The sequence below is a fragment of the Hakea prostrata genome, chromosome 4 (genome assembly GCF_041222555.1).
Source record: "Hakea prostrata isolate BN-2017 chromosome 4, UWA_Hpros_2, whole genome shotgun sequence".
Lineage (NCBI taxonomy): Eukaryota > Viridiplantae > Streptophyta > Magnoliopsida > Proteales > Proteaceae > Hakea > Hakea prostrata.
This window is the reverse complement of record NC_142603.1, coordinates 15,584,713-15,602,454: the sequence shown is the minus strand read 5'-3', so window position 1 is coordinate 15,602,454 and position 17,742 is coordinate 15,584,713. Positions and strand designations below refer to the sequence as shown.

The window sequence follows — 17,742 nt, the reverse complement described above, 5'->3', positions numbered from 1 at the left end:
GCCAACCAAAAAAAAAACAATTACCTACTGCGCCCACCAGTATGTCCAACATGATCCAAACCTAGATAGTGAAGAATCTATAATCATAGGTCAGGTGAGAAATTGAGCAACAGCAGAAATATACAGTTGCTCCAAGAACAGTAAAATTGAGACAACAAAATTAAAGCTATAAATCTCATAAGATAGTTCAACTTTTTTTTTTTTTTCAAACAATTGACGTAATAACTCAAAGCTAGGAACTCTTTTAAAACTGTTGGCAGTAGAAATATTGAAGCTGTCAAATAACAAATAAGTAACTTCCAAACAAATATGCTGGATCTCACGTTAGTGAATTTTCAAAAATGTGAAGGATGGTACCATCCTGTGCACAAGCATTCCTCTCTTTCCAAATGCCGCAGTTTTCTTCATTGGAATTCACACAGAAGCATCAACAGGGGCATTGCTTCACATTTCACATTGAATGGAGCACTCTCCCCAACCCCCCCCCCCCCCACAAAAGAAAAGAAAGAAGAAAAAAAACCCTTCCATGTGTAAGGGGACAGCACCATGCTTCCCCAGTGAAACCATTTTCCCTTAATTTATTTTTTGTAGGTGAAAGCCTGAAAGGGTGGATACCAGGAGTTCCCAGTTGTCAGTGCTAAGCTCAGCTTTCAAATGACGAGAGACATTGCGATCCACTTCTACAGTATCTTTCACCTGGAGATTCAAACAAAGAGTACAATTTAAGCTCATAAACGTGTCTATCAATCAGGCTATAAAACAAAGAATATATATTCTCTTATGATGAAATGAAAAATTAGCAAAAGCAACAATAGGCACGACTCCAAACATCCAACTCCATGGAAGAACCAACCAAATTAAACAAAATGGGAGGAGATTCAAATAAAGAGTACGATTTAAGCTCATAATGTGTCTGTCAATCAGGCTATAAAACAAAGAATATACATTCTCTTATGATGAAATGAGAAATTAGCAGAAGCAATAATAGGCACCACTCCAAACATACAACTCCATGGAAGAACCAACCAAATTAAACAAAATGGGAGGAGAACAGGAAGCATTAAAGCACATCTACAGAAATTTTTGCATAAATGCAAAGGTAACCAAATGTATAGATAACATAATTGTCATAGTGTCTAGACGACACAAGGCACTGGAGGGGGCTGTACACGAAGTGACACCAATAAAGTTTGTGACCAAGGCACCAAAATCCCACAACTTTACAATGTATAGTAATATGGGTATTAGGGTAGATTTGTCATTAGAGGCATAATTCTACTCGTACTTCATCCTATTCTATTATAAATAAGCATGGATATTTATCCCCAAAAAAAAAAAAAAAAGCATAGCTGATGTCACTCTAGACACAAGCCATTATTTCCCAAAAATTATCAACATTAGAGTGAGGATCTACCTTGGTATCCAAACCCTAAATCCCTAATACCAATGGAACTTAATCAAGAGAAATCAAGTTGTAACCATATACCAACGATATCAAACAACCTATTTATTGCCTCAATTTTCGGCGAGCCATTTTAGGATTCATTCCCTCTTAGACCTTCAAACTTCTTCAATAAAACATTTTTCAATAAACAATCACAAAGCACAATAATGTCAGCTCATAGAAGTCTACTAGAAAAAGCATTGTTCCAACACTGAGATCAGAGAACTGACGACATAAAACTCACATAGAAACTACTGACTCCATCATGTCTTGTAAATATATCTGGAAATAGTTTAAGCCATGTTTCATCACCATGCATCACCATTTTCCAACCAATGCCATATAATTGACCTGCAAGGCATAGAATAAAGAATGGTAAATTTGAAGTACACTCTCACCCAAGCCTTTTATTCCACTCTGTATCCAAATAAACCAAAACATATTATGCTGAACGAACCAAGAATATTGTCATCTAAAAAAGCTTGTGTGTTAAAATTGAAAGCCACATCTAGAAATCCCCCAATAGCCCCTGACACCATTGCCTGCATATGTAGATTAAGTGAGTGACATAAAGCAGCAACCAGAAGCAACTCATTACAAGCATTTAGAAACACCGGCAGATTTTTTTCACCTTCAAGCGAGGCATTGTGACTGTGGGAGGAGCAGCCTTTGCATGATATCCAACTGCCAAGCTATTTGATAATAGAGATTGTGTATATGGCATAGCTTCGATCATATCCTTAGTTGGTGGCTGACCATCCTTCCCAAGAACAAACTCAGCTGGAAGGCCATCAACAACCTAACTAACATAAATATAAAGGGCAGATGAAACTATCTTACAGACATCACCAATACCAACCAATAATGTCAATAAGCAAGAGACAAATCCTAACAGATATTCTTAATAGCAAAGAATGAGAGGAAAGACAAACATACATACCAATAGTATTAACTGGTCAAATAAAGGAGGGATCTCAGACAACTCCTGCAATCAGAAGCCACCATCAGAAAACCATATCAAAACATATGTTACTAGGGGATGGGGGGGGGGAGAAAAAAGGAATCACGCATGAAAAAGCAGGCAAGAACATAAAACAGAGAAGCACACACCTAGTTCCCTCAATAACTATTTCAAAAGTCAAGATGAATCAACTTACACATGTAAATTCCAACTTAACATGAAACATGATAGTGGCTGATATTAACCATGACTCCGAAATCTACCTTGAAGAAAAGTAAAGTAGAAAAGAAAAAAAAATTCTAAATTGCTGCATACTCCAATAGTTTTCACTTGTTCTTTCCTCCCAATATTTTCCCTATTGGATCAGTTATAGACAGTACACGATTTCATGGTGACAGGATCCACCACGACTCCTAAGATGGGATTAAATGCACTGAGCTAAGTTCTTAAAACAATATCAGCGAAGTAACACATACAACACAAAATCATTCCAAAATACTTTTGCCTTTGTTGGTTTTACACCTGTACGGCCGCACCAGAAGGACAGTTTGAGAGTTAAGACACTCGTATTGATTCTGGCCATCTTTTCGTTATCTTAGCTTAGGAGGCTACGGTTTTTATACGCAGCATTTACAATACTCAATAACCGGAACCAAATCATACACAATACTCAATAACCAGTCCAGAACCAAATAGGTCCAGCTTAATGGCTTTCCTCACAAAATGCACATAGATGGAGGCTAACATTCCCCTACAAATCACCAAAACCGATCAAGCGAAGCACCTGATACAAAGATCTCAGCTGATGAGGAGGCAGAGTTCTCTTGTCACGATCTGTAACAGGATGACACATTGGCGAACGATAGCTTTCCGGACCACTGAGAAAAGAGCATCGTACAAGAACAATCAATTTTATTGAAATCAACATCAATGGCGAACACTCACCCAGAAAAAACATCGATGACGAACTAAACACAAGAAGTACGGCAGCCAGCCAAAATTATACCTGACACCTGAGAGAGCTGGTTTCACGGGAAAAAAGCCGACGACGAAGAGTGAAATACCGAGGATTTGCAGAAGAACTGCAACAATTGTCCATGTCATCAAATTGGCGCAAGTTAACGAAGACATATTCGCAAAACTGGCAGGTCCGACCGTAGGAGTGTTGTTGCTTCACAGTGTAGTGTAGAGACTAGAGAGGTCAAACGAAACAAATGATCCAAATTCCGAAGAAAGTGAAATGAGAGCAGAATCTAGGAGAGGCGATGCGTTCTTTGATACCACTTGAAAATTTTGGCAAATTGAAAATTTTAGACTGCCTGAAAATTTGGGCAGGGCAAATGGTCACTATTATTATTATTTTTATACAATGTTGTCATATAAGAGGGCGTTTCACGTATCCTCGTTAGCAAGAGTTAAACTTATAATTGTTGTCATTTAAAAGGAAAGGTCCCACCAACGGGGTTTGGTCCAAGTGGCAAGTAGCTTGGTCCCCTTAGGTAAGGTTTCAGTATTGAAATTTTGTGAATACAAAAAATCTTTGCTGAGAGACTCACCTACCACAGCCAAGTATGCGACCCTAGTCAAACACCGGATTAGTAAAGACAAAGCCTTGAAAATCGGGATTGGCAAACCAAAAAAAAAAGAAAGGCCCCATCTCAAAAGGATCTTTGAAATGAAAGAATATCTTGTCATTTTGACGAATGTCATTTTCATTCAGAGATGTTGGTTTTACCAATGAAACATGTAGGAGAGTACCCATAGCTAGAACAATTACTCAAAAAGATTTAAGTGTCCTTTGATAACAAAATAAGTGTTTATGAGTTTAAAATCATCACAATTGTTTTTGAACTTCTATGGACATTTGATAAAACTTGTTCCCAAAACGTTTAATAAATTTTATTTACGAAAAAAAAAATGCATTCTATAATGTGGAATTCGATAACAAATTAATAAAGAATTGAAACTTGCAATGCACTTGAAAAATTTTTATAAATGATTTTGATTTTTACGAGAACTACTTTGGTATTGGAATGGCAACCAATATCACTACTACTTTTTTTTCTTTTTCTTCCAGTTATGAGTTTGTCCCAACTCAGAAATTTTGAGATATTAAATGACAACCCTACCCTTTTTGAAAGCTACAAGACCCCAAGTGTGCACTATCACTGCCTCCTAGCGGAAAGACGAAAAGAAAATCCTTGAAAAGAAGAAGATGGATACACTAATTTATCATTGGTTTCATCATGATTTCTTTTATTAAACTTTCAAATATAAGCCCCGAACTGTAGATTTTTTTTAAAACATGTAACTTACTTTTATTACACCAGGTTACTAAAGTATTTTTCTGAACTATTCTCTTCCTCCTCACCTCAGCCTCTCACCTCCAACGTCCAACACTGCATTTCCAGTCATGAGAATGAGATGTTGTGTCAACCTTTCACCCCCTAGGAGATTAAATCTATTTTATTTCAGATTTAAGGAACCAAAGCTCCGGGTTATGACAGATTACCCGCTAGGTTTTTCCAAAAACATTGGGATATTGTAGGATTTGATCTTGTCTTAGCCATCCAGTATTTATTTCACGAGGGTTGTCTCCTGTGGAGTCTTTAATAGAACCATCATTACCTTATCTCAAAAAGGAAAAACCCTCAAGAGGTGAGTCCCTTGAGACCAGTTAGTCTATGCACTATCCTGTACAAAATTATTGCCAAATGCCTCGCGAATCGACTCAAACCCCTCTTCACTCCCTTCATTAGTGAAACACAAAGTGCTTTTGTCCCTTGGATGATCCATTTCTGATAACATTTATTTGGCACATGAATGCTTCCATGGTAACATGATCTCTATAAGGATTTGTAGAAGAACTGCAACAATGGTCCATGTCATCAAATTAGCAAGCTAACGAAGATATTTTTGCAGAACTGGCAGGTCCGGCCGTAAGAGTGTTGCTACTTTGCAGTGTAGAGAACCAAATTCTGAGGAAGGTGAAAATTGAAATGAGCATGAGTTTCCCGTCTAGCATGCAGCCAGAGCAGAATCTAAGAGGCAGTGCATTCTTTGAAGCCACTTGAAAATTTTGGCAAGTTGATCATTTTGGGACCGCCTGAAAATTTGGGCAGGCAAATGGTTACTTATTATTATTATTATTTTTTTTATACAATGTTGTTAATTTATAACAGATTAATGTAAGATTGGTAGAGTGATAAGATTCATATTTTTCAGCGGAGAGGTCATGGGTTCGACCTTAATGCTCCCTCTGAGGATGTAATCAAGGTGCAGAGCAAGCTAGCCCGGATGAACCTCAAACACTAAAATAAAAAAAATAAATTATAACCAAGGTTGTAGAGACGTATCGGTCATGTGATTTTAGGCGAGGTCCTCGTATTGATCACTTGATATGTATTTAAATAAAATGTAATTGGATCGGGTGTGTCAAATATAGATACGTATTGGCTAGTATTGTATGGTATCGTGGGATACTTTAAAGTTTAAACCTTGATTATAACAAGAAAGGTTCACGTAAAGAATATCTTGCTATTTCGAAAAATGTCATTTTTAACATGGCAAATCGATATATACACTTCTACATGGCAGAGGGGCTTTTCAATCAACAATGGTTGCCATGGCGATGGTTGCGTCCGGCTGCAGCGCTCAGCAGTTGGCCAAGGCCACCATGGCAGTGGCAGCGACAAAGCTACAGTTGCAGGGGCAACCAGCAACTGCACCATCTGCCAGCGACACCTCCAGCAATTGTCACTCAGAAATTCTCCGTAGCTAAACTGAAATCACATTGTTCCTGACTGACCAGATAGTGACAAAAATTTGACCTGGAAGATCATAACAAGAAGCTAATATTGAAAACTAAGTGATATTATAATGTTTCTGACCTAATTTTCCACAACCAATAAATGCGAACCAATTCATTTTTTCCGCATGCAAGACGAACGGTGTGTAGTAACTCGACCCCAGTTGTGAAATTATAATCTGCTGGATCAGGTTCAAATCTCTACAATTTGAACCCTTCAATGAAAGATCTGCATGAAATTAGCTAATCACGTGCAACAGAATCTGAACCATTTATATCCACAGCTGGAAAACCTAAGATTTGATTAATGGCAGTCATACAGATGCCATCGCATATCATCTTGTGATTATTGAAAGATTATGTTCCACCCGAGCTGGACTTCTTAGGAAGGATGAAAATGGAACCTCTTCTAATCTTTCATTGATCATGAATATCTCGTTGTTATGTACAGAAGGCAAGCTAATACCAAAGCAATAAGTTACAAAATTCTTCACCTGTCAAGAATTAAATTTTGCATTAAAAAAGAAGCTATTATACAACTACACTGCAGAGAACCCCCCCCCCCGCCTCCCAAAAAAAAAAAAAAAAAAAAAAAAAAAGAAAAAGAAAAAGAAAAAAGTAAAAGCCAGCACAAAAATGAAAAATAGAGAAAAACCCTGATAACTAGCCACCTGATTAAAACAGAAATTAAATGGATCCAACTGTAGTCGATATCATATGGTACAACCACTGCACCAACCTTCCATCAAAATTGCCTACATCGATCTCCAATGTGTAAACCATAAGTCCAAGCAATTGTTTCAACATAGCCGATAAATCATCACCAGAACATAAATCATGCGAATAAGTACCACAAGAATTCAAATATAGAAAACTGTCCTGGTACCATATTCACAGCCCTCAACTCATTTAGAACAGATGCAGAGCGTCTATTGGGATCTGCTTCAAAGTTATATTCCCAGTTTCCCATTTAACTATCTGAAGTGGCAACTGTTATCCAAAGCAAACATGACATCCTCAAAAACATTATGCTTTGGCAATTCATTATCTTGTATCTTTCATTACTCCTCCCTTTTCAAGTTCAGTCACTAAATCTCTCAATGATGGAACCTTCATTGCCAGAGTCCTGTACAATCTAGAATACCGAGCTCGGGTTCCATCTGCAGTCCTTGCTAGAGCAAGCAAGCTTAGAGCTTCAGGGAGTTCAGCAAATACTTGTTTCATCTCCTCCAAGCTCATATTTGTCAGAACACTCGGCCTAGGGACAACCCGGACAATCTCTCCACTGTTGGGGTCTTGTACTAGAGCATCTGCTTTGATGACCAGCTCAGAATTAGAGTTCGCACCACATTTTATGATGAAAGGGGTGGTTGAACCTGTGTTGAACTGCAGGACATTCCACTGTGATACGTCTGTTTCAGTGACAGGCCCCCAATTTGCAGGCCGATGGTGAGCATGAGCTTCTTGAAGATGGCCATCTTCTTCTGGAGTGGACTGCCAATGTCCATCGTAGAGAGCGATTAACATAAACTAAAGTCAATGGCAATTATGATTTAGGAATAACTTAATCACCAAAAGATAATTAAGAAAATAAGCATTACAACATTACAAATCCAGTCTAGAGAAAGCAAGATCTTGCAGTTTTTATTTTGGACTAATGAGGGTGATCTAGGTCCAGCAACTAATTGGCCTATTCCCCTTTAAGATTAACTTAGGGATGATAGATATGGGAGTTGGGAATTTTTTTTCAGCAAGCTCACGTGGTCATGTGTATATTCAATGGACCTGTTTAGGCCAAGTATGAAAATATGTTACCTATTTTGTTCAAATTATGTCAGGCCTATCAAGGGTAGTGTACCTTTACTAAATAGACCCTACAAGGCCCTGATAGCTGATACACCTTCATTAAATAATCCTAACATGGGCCTGATACACATGAGTACAGAGTCCTACTTCAAATTTAGTTTCCATTCTGAGTGCAAGGATGCAACTAGGAATGTAATTGAGAAGCTATATATACCAGCCCTGCACATGTAAACATGTAATAGAATTCAGATTCAGATATGAGATTCATAAAAATTGTCCATTGCTGCCTAAGTGTGATTGTGAGATTAGAGCTGCTCCATCAATGGTAGGGTACATCAAGGTGATCGAGTAAGCAAAGTTCTAGGGTTCCTAATTGAAGGATTTCCTTCAGCTGGCATCCAGCATCCAGCATCCACCCTATCCACCTCCAAATCAGTTACAAGGCTTATACTCCGAGAAAGTGATAAACCAGCAGCTTTCTGATCTGTCCTTCCACTCTAATTTCTATTCAGAAACCCTATCCATTCAGTCACTTCGCCATCTTCATAAACCCTAATTTCATCTCTCACCATTCTACCATCAGCATTTTGCCCAATGCAGATCCAACATCCTTATATCCCCATCAACATTTGACCCCAATTGCAGCCCCTTTCATTCATCCAAAACCCTACTTCCTTGCTGCCCTAATTCCCAAACCCTAGATCCTCAGAAAACTAACTCTAAAACTATAAAACACTAATGCCAGAACCTTAAAACCCTGATACTAAATCTGTAGCCCTAGCCCTAGACCACTCACAGCACTAATCTGAGGCCTCTAACCCTAACCCTAAACTCTTCAAGCCCTTAATCCAAGGCTCTTGATACCGGAAAACTAATTCCAGCACCCAAGTGGAAATAGCCGAGCATTCAGGTTATCTAAAATATTCAGAAACAGTGGTCCTAACCTAATACTAAACCAGAATCATATCACTGTTTTAACCCTAAACAGAGGCCTGAATCAGTTCTAGATTAAACCTCCTGAAACCCTAATTAGTCTCATTGCTATTCATCCAAAGATCTTGGATTCTGGCCTTCATCAACTTGAGGCTACATTAAAAGGTTTAGGAGCTACCTCCCCATATGCCTCCTTTTGCATTCTCATCCTAGCAAAAACAGCCAAGCACTCACGGACTTGAACTGGTGTTGCCATGCTGGCAGCTCAGACTGACCATCAAACCAAGCAAAAGTCATTGTCTACATGTATCTAACTATAGAAGTCAGGAAACCACAATAAAAGAGGGCCTCACTCTCACAAGATGGCTATAAGTGGGACTCTTAGCAAATAACATGTCTGTTTAACGGGGGATACTTGGAGCATGGCTAGAGGCCAGTGAAATGGCTTTAGAGTTGCTGCAACCAAAAAAAAGATCTGATATATTACTTCCTGAAATTCTTAATTTTGTATCCTCACCCCTATTCCTATAAGTGACTTCAATCTGGACCAGAACAAATCCACACATCTAATAGAAAATAAAACCCATCCTCCAAACGATAACCCTCAACCCCCTTCCTGACAAAAAGGAAGAAACTCCCCTAGTTCCAATAAATGAAAGACACCAATAATTCGAGAACAATAAGATGAAAATGTCATTGCTATCTCCTGTTACTTTCAGAAGAGCTTGCTAGGCAGGCAACATTTGACCTATCAGCTGAAGACACCAATACAAAATTACAGGTATCACCTATGCCACAGACCAGAATAGGTTGAAAAATAGCCAAAAATGGGAAAAGGGTTGGGCGTGTGAAATGAAAGAAGAGGAAGACAAAGAAGAAAGTGGGGAGGAGAAAAGTAGAGGAACCAAGAAGAAAAAGAATTAAGATAACACAGTGGAACAAGAATAGCCAGAAAGGGAACAGTTTCCTCAAACAAAACATTCCCACTTTAGGGGTACTATATGTAATGCCATCTCATGTGGGAATACTTAGGTCTGCATATGCATCAGGCACTTGAGTTTAAACCAGATGTTAAGTTAATGGCTAAGTGATGTAACCCAGGGTCTGGCTTAGTCTTCCAAGAACCTCTTTAATTAGAACCAGAATAAAGGTTGTGGATGTCTGTGGGAGGATTTGGGTATTACTTCAATGTGGTTGGATAACCTATGGGATCAATTTGGTGAAGGAAGATTAGGTATATATTGATTAACTTGGTCTTGGAAGATTTAGGGAAAGGTTTAGGGCCTGTTTGGTTACATTAGTCTGGAGATTTCAAATATCCAAAGTTTTCAAATCTATAGTTTGAATCAAATCTATGGAGTCATAATTCATAAAATTTACTGTTTGGTTCTGGAATGAAATCTGTGGATTCATCCTAAAAAACTATTTGGTCGACGTGATTTTTGTGAATGCGTAGACGTTTAGTGCTTTTATAGTAGGGGTGAAATCGTTTCCAACCATACCAATAAATCTACAGATTCACGTTTTAGTGTAAAAAGATGAATCTCTAGATTTCATGAATCCAGGGATTTTCACAACTAAACGGGTATAAATCTCGCATTCATGAATCTAGAGATTTGAAATCTCTAGATTCATGTAACCAAACAGGCCCTTAGGGTTTTAACAAAATGAGGATGTGCTAGAGGTGTTGAGATTATTAGGGTTGGGGCACCCAAAGATCATCCTAGATGAATTAGGGTTGATGGAAGAATGAGATAATTCGGATTAGTAAGGGTAGGGTTTGAGATATCTAAAATTACCTGGGAAGAGGAACGGAGCCTGTGGTTGGGAGGGAAGGGAATCTTGTGGCAAAGGGGAAGGGGGTTCTTGATTGGATCTTGGAATTCTTCAAGACCCTTGATCCTTTCTTCTTTCTTTTCTTCTTCTATTCTTTCTTTAACGTTTCAATTCTGCCACAGTGTTCAAGATAGAAAAATAAATAAAGATGTTGGGGGGGGGGGGGGGGGGATGGTCTGCCACAAGAATCAAGAAAGAAATTAAGAAATTGAGTTTGCAGAAATTTTGCACTTGGTTCAACAAGAAGATGAGTTGCAGAAAATTCTGGACTCAAGGTAGGGGAGGGAAACTGCTGCCGTATGACAGAAGAGGGAAGGGGGTGATTTGCAATGGGGGACGGAGGGGAGTTGGGGTAGGGACAGGGGTTGGGAAGTGACTTACGTGAAAGGGAAGGGATTGGTTGCTTGGTCGCTGAGTTGAGGAAGCTTCAAAGGTTGCCGCTGGTTCTTGAAGTTGAAGGAGATGGAGAACAATTGAAGAAACACTCTTCAGCCGAGGCCACAGGGTTTCTTCCCCACAACCAAAGCCTCTGATTTTCTTATCAACTCTGAACCCTTCATTCCTAACTCAATGAGGTTATTTATAGCCTTACAACTTGAGCAATTTGACTAAGACTCAAACCAGGAACCTTATCCATAAAGGATTCCCTGTACAAAAAGGACTCAAACTAATTAACAACAAAAGGACTCTTAAAGTAAACCCTAATTGGACTCTTACATAAGACATCTTGATGAAATCAAATTACTAACTTTGAGAAGGAGTCCTACTTGAAAATTGGACTCCAACTCTGTCTTACATAGGCTGGGACTGTACTATAAATCACAAAATACTAATCCAAATAAAAATATAAAGATAGATCGATAGCCCTTGGGATCTAGGAGATTCCAATCAGACCCCTTTTGTGCCCCAAAAGGATGAAAAAATGACCAAAATACCCCTGGGGACTTCAGCCAACTTTAGTGGACCTTTTGGGTTTGGTTATGGGCCCAATGCTGGTTGCATCACTTGGTGACGTCGGAGTTCAGTAAAGTTTTTTGAACACTATCTTCTCTCTTTCTTTTCTTCTCTCCCTTGCTATACATGATAAATTTTGAATACAGCTTGTTTAGATGCTTTGACACTGAATCTGCATCATCTTCGCATTTTCATTTATTTCTTGACCATTCCTATAAAAAGTGTAACTAGCATCCCCCCGAAATCATACAATGAACCTCTTAAAATCACCCTTTCCAAAATGATACCAATACTTAAAACCTTGGCTAGAATCGTGGCAGATCAAATCTTACAGTGCCCTCTGTTGTGAGATCCAAGCTACAACAAGAACCTGGATCTCATTTTTCTGCCAGGTTCATCCTTCTGTGGTTACAACCACCCCCTTAAATCAGTTTTTGATTAGATGCCTCTTGGTCAAATTTCAGAGAACTAGTCATGATCCCTCACCCAATGTTTCATGCCAGTCAATGGGCGCGCCCGAGAGTTCTTTTAGTTTGAAAAGCAATCAAGTTCTACTGCCCTCTTTCTTCCATCAAATATTGAAAAAGACTATTCTTCACATTTGCTACCTAGACGGTCCCTGATTATTCCTTGAAAACTACTCCATTTTAAATGTTTGCTACCGTTTTTATCCCTTACCCTCCAAAATTTTCCCCCTCTTTAATGTAATTCCTGGCATGACCAAAATTCTGTTATTTTACTTTTAAGGGTTTACAAGACGGGTCTTGGTGCAACGGTAAGGTTGTTACACTGGGACCTAGGGGTTGCAGGTTAAGGTTAGGAACAGCCTCAGCATGAAGTGAGGGTAAGGCTGCACATATCATGACCCTCACTGGAACCCACAGTGGACTGGAATGAACCTTGTGCACTTGGCTTGCCCACTACTTCTAAGGGTTTAACTTGTCTGCATGACTAAAATATTATCACTGACCTGTCTCTAGAACTATGGTTTTCAGCCCCGTGTGTCATCCATACTGGTCATAATATTATTTGCTTGCATATAACGTACCACAACTACAATAACAAGAAGCCTATTCCCAACTGCATGGGGTCAACTACCGGGATATTTGCTTTCACATAATGTGATGATACCAAATTGACGATTGTCATTTGTCATCTGATTGCAGAGATCAGAAGTGGCTTTCTTTTTAGAGTTGGAAATCAATGAAGTTGATCATAAAATTTTTATAATGTCTTTTTGATGGGATTCATGTCTCGTAGGTCATAATGGGGACATAACGATCACAAAAGTGGGGACCAAACTTAGAATCAGGACCTGAGTCTTGAAGGGAAATATCAGAAAACTGCAACACTTAGAGCTGAATACATTTTGGGAAAAAAGAAAAGAAGGAAAAACAGTTAAGTCAGTATAAAACAAACACGACTTTGAACCTTGTACCTGTAGATAAACACTAAAGAGAGTTCAGAAATAAGGAGAGATGGGGCAGTGAAGAAGGGCGATATCAGCACCATAGCTTCTGTGAAACCACCAACAAGATCACGTGTTGCTGCTGATAATTTCCAGGGAAAAGTTTCCAGATCGTCAGATTTTAAAAAAGATTTAATAAGATATTTTAAAACAAGTGGATCCTATTTTTGAAAATAATTACCAAATCCCAAAGTTTATGATAATTTTTCCGCCCAACTAACATTCTACCATGAAGTACCCAAATTACCCTCAAGTTTGCAAATGATGAAGTTGACGAGTGACAGGAGGACTAAGAGCTACAAAAGACAAGATGTTGTTGGCCCTAGAATTGCCAAGGGATTAAAGGAATTGGTAAGAGCTTCTCACAAGTTTTTACATAGAAGACTTGAGGGTAATTTGGGAAGTTCATGGTAGAAAATAAGTTGGGTGGGAAACATTATCACAAAATTTGGAATTTGGTAATTATTTTCAAAAATAGGATCCATTTAAGTAAAATTTACTTAGTAAATCTTTTTTAAAATTTGACCATCTGGGAAATTTTCCTTAATTTCTAGACCAGAAAATACTATTTTAATAGATCTGCAAATGGTGTTATGGGTCTACAACAGAAAATCCCAGAAAACAAAGCTTCTAGACCAAACATTTAAAAGCAGAAGATTTATAATAAACTATGTACAGATTTTAAGAGAATGCAATCAGAAAGCAATGAAGTTTCAGATTAAGAACTTATGGTAGTAAAGAGAAGATATACGGAGTAAGAAAAAATGATAGAGGAGAAAATGTGGAACTTCACACATGAAGATTGAACCAGATCCGGATTTGTGCAAATAGAACCCAATCAGTGCAACAGCAGCAGATAAAAGTCAAGATTCCTTCTATTAATTAAAATATCCATCAATGATATACATATACATAACCTCTTCCAAAACCAATATCAACCCATGTGGTTTCCTAACTTGAAGCAAAAAGTGAAATAAAATCTAATGTGGACTCAAACTGCTCTATCCTGTTTCAAATCAATGACTCGACCAGAACTGGATGCCTATCAACAGCTGAACTCCACTACATAACAAATATCAGTTCAAAAAGATACTCCAGTTAAAAGGGAAGGACCTTAGCTGCCTTACTGGAAACAAAGATCAAATTTTGGCCCGGCCTCTCCAAACAGAGGCTTGTTTGTCCAGCAAGGCCTAACGCTAGAACAAGTGCTTTCTAAAGGCTAAAGCGGCTTCATCCATGATTGTTATCTAGAGAATGACTACCTGCCATCGTTATGAGAAATTAAACATTTGTTTCTTTGGCCTTCTCCCCGCTGGGGGAGGGGGTGGAATATACTTCTCATAGTCCTTCATATCCAAAGTCGACCTTCATACACATCATCGAAAATCCTTCATGAGAATATTAGAATTCTTTGGCTCAATATTGTAGAATAAGTTGATGGCCTAATACTGGTTTGGTTTAACAGCTATTTACCATCAGTATTGACTGAAACTACAGTGCAGCCATATGCCAAAAGGCAAAGATAAGCCAGCATATCAAAGATTTAGGATTTTGGGATCAACGAATTTGTATCCCCAAAGGCCTATTCACAAATTGCAATCTGTATCACCAATTGCCATACTGTACAGTATTGTGGAGGAAAACAATCTTTAGCCAAAAAAATTTCATTATGGTTTTTTTTCTTTTCTTTCTATAATGGATATTTGATTAATAATCACCATTGTATGGTTGCATAATCCAACCGTAAACCTGCTGTACCTTGGTATATAAAATAATATAAAATTTGAGGCATACCTCAACCACACTGCGAGCATTTGCAACTTCTCTCTGGGCACAAGGATGATCAATCTCAAGAAGAGAAGGCATCCGCCCTGCTAGATCATGTAGAGATGCTAGTAATGCAGCCTTCTTACTTTTAGTTAGTGAGTTTACAGATGCCTGTCTCATTATGTCCTGCTTACATACAAGATTAATAAGAAAAATGATCCATACTTATGATTTTATATATAAAGGAAAAAAGAAAAAGAAAAAAGAGAGCTTATATTAAAGTAGAAACCTTGACTCGATTCAATATGCCATCAAGGGATATAAGAGATGCCAACCGTGCATCTTCTGCTGCAGTGGAAGGATTTTGAATGGGTATACTACCTTCTCCTATCATTAGTAAAGCTGCATCACTTCGCACCTGTTCCAGAATCTGCAAATAGAAAATATAGTCATATTCCTTGGCTGTAGACTTTGCATTCATGTTAGGCGATCATATATTCCACAGTTACTCTGAAAAAAGTCTTTGGCAATCTTCAATTAGCCAATGCACTGAGGCTTGTGGGGTTAAATCAATTCTCAGCATGATCAATGCACTAAAGAATTGTGCATGAGATAGGTAAAAGAAGAATGAACAAATCAATTGAGATCTCCGAAGGGTCGACAATGTTAGAATCTAGTTCTGACAGATTTTTCACATAAAAAACCAGAACCCCACATTTAGCAACTGGTAAAGGAAAGAAGTAGGATTTTTTCTCTTCGATGCAGGATGTTCCACATGCAGTTGATGTCGTACTTTCATGGCGGTGAGCAACCACAGCATTTAAGGGGATTCGAAAGTGCCCCTTCCTAATAGGGAAGTTGTAAGGCATTGCCATGGTGAACAAAGCAACTGGTATCCTTTTTTGATATAACTATTTCATTAGGCACAAATAGCATGTTAAAAATACATAATTCTACTTATATGCTAATTAATATTGAAGAATCCTCTTCCCTCTCAGATTTCCATCTGATCTCCCTTTGTAACCTCCTCTACAAGTTCGTCTCCAAAATCCTTGCGAATCGGCTAAAAAAGGTTATCCCAAACCTGGTTAGCGCCAACCAAACCGCTTTCATTTCGGGTTGCAGTATTGCGGATAATATTCTTCTTTGTGCAGAAATAGTTAGGGGGTTTGAGAGATCTTCTCACTGCCCTGCTGGTCTCCTCAAAGTTGTTCTCCACAAAGCTTTTGATTCTATCCATTGAGATTTATTAGTGATGTCCTTTTTGCCATGAGGTTCCCTCCTTCCTTCATTCATTGGATTGAAGTCTGTATATCTTAACACTTGTTTAGCTTATAGTATGTCAGTTTTTGATATACTTTTTGTGCCACATAAAACAGGTGTATCAATTGCTTTGGTTGCCAGATTGCCACCTAGGCGCTTAAGCGGTACCCCAACTGCTTTGGTCACTTTGTCACCTCAACATCCTTGCTTCTACCTGTTTCATGATTTCTAATAGTAGTCCTATACCTATACCTATTCTATAAACAAAGGCTTTGGTATGGAGTTCCTCACAATGAATGTGAGGTTTCTCATGTTCATTCTTACTTTACTTAGGAATAAACACCGACAACTTTGTCGAGGCAATCAGCGAGCACATTTGAGTCAAATCCTACGGTATATAGTATGCATTTTATACACTCAAAATAGATCTTACATTTTTTTTTAAAACTAATTTGAAGGTTTTAGGATTCATTGGAGCTTAGCAACTGTTTTGGACTATCAGATACCATATCTATGAGTTTAACACGTAAAGTTTCAATTTCTTTTGATTGCTGTGAAGAGGGCTTAATTTTGAGCAACGCGAACATGACACTTTAAAAGTAAACATTGGATTGGCACCCCTAATGCAATTATTCATTTTGGGCTAAAAAGAGAATTATGGGCCAAAACTGAGCTGAAATGCAAGCCTGGACCAATTTTATAATTTTTAAGGTTATAGTTGACATCAAAGGAAAATGACGATCCTGGGCAAAAGGAAGTTTCGTTGAGCTAAAGATCCACTAATTGCAAAACATAATCAGAAGCCGAAAAGAAGAAAATCAACAAATAAAAATCTTGCACTGTCTCTCTTTCCACTTCCCCTTTCCTTTCTATATATTTTCCCCCCACATTAACCGCAGTGAAAATTTTCTTTTACTTCTTTCCTTCCTCACTTTCCATTCTCTCCCCCCCCTCTTTCTCTATATTTTCCTCTCACGTTTCTAATTCTATTTTTCTTATATTTATTTCCTTCCGTTCTCTTGCCCCCCTCTTTTACGTGTTCCAAAATTCAATTTATCTATCTATTTTTCTCCCCCAATATTCTACTTTTTCCATTTATTCCAATAATCCTATTCTTTTCGCAAAAAAAATTCCCCCCTGCCATGTCTCCTCTACCTCTACTCTTGAGACACTTAACACTTTTCTTTGCAATTAGGCTTTTCTCTTTTTCTCTAGTGCTCCTTTGGTACTTTTTTTCTTTGACATAATGTATAGGTTCAAATTATTTAAATATAAATCAATTAATGCAATTGGTTTTTCTTCATTAATTTTCTATGTAAGCAAGTTGTAATCTTTTTATGTAATCAACGCAAGTCTTCAGCATTTTTTTCTTCCAGTGCAAATTTTGTTTTCTACATGATTTGTTTTTTCTTCGGGGCCTAGTAATTTAGTTTTGGCCTTTTCCAGATTTAGTCCCTCCTCACGATTGTATGTGTTGAGATGTTTGGCACTCCTCTCCTCCT

General features: G+C 38.1%; 2 protein-coding genes across 3 annotated transcripts in view; both read right to left on the bottom strand.

The window, feature by feature from the left end:
- Positions 1-3,725, bottom strand: part of LOC149018139 (Alkaline-phosphatase-like family protein) — a 33,484-nt gene extending 29,759 nt beyond the window's left edge. Inside the window, 8 exon segments of the mRNA XM_089152462.1 lie at positions 25-77; positions 616-696; positions 1,689-1,795; positions 1,902-1,986; positions 2,076-2,243; positions 2,385-2,429; positions 3,190-3,283; positions 3,412-3,725. Coding sequence (XP_089008588.1) covers positions 25-77; positions 616-696; positions 1,689-1,795; positions 1,902-1,986; positions 2,076-2,243; positions 2,385-2,429; positions 3,190-3,283; positions 3,412-3,536 — 758 coding nt within the window. The 5' untranslated portion in view covers positions 3,537-3,725.
- A 3,093-nt stretch (positions 3,726-6,818) lies between these two features.
- Positions 6,819-17,742, bottom strand: part of LOC149018138 (kinesin-like protein KIN-14B) — a 99,227-nt gene continuing 88,303 nt past the window's right edge. For both annotated transcript variants that reach the window (XM_089152460.1, XM_089152461.1), the window contains 3 exons: positions 15,267-15,407; positions 15,005-15,163; positions 6,819-7,707 (listed from right to left, as the gene is read on the bottom strand). In XM_089152460.1, coding sequence (XP_089008586.1) covers positions 7,258-7,707; positions 15,005-15,163; positions 15,267-15,407 — 750 coding nt within the window. In that variant the 3' untranslated portion in view covers positions 6,819-7,257. The remainder of the gene's footprint in view (positions 7,708-15,004; positions 15,164-15,266; positions 15,408-17,742) is intronic.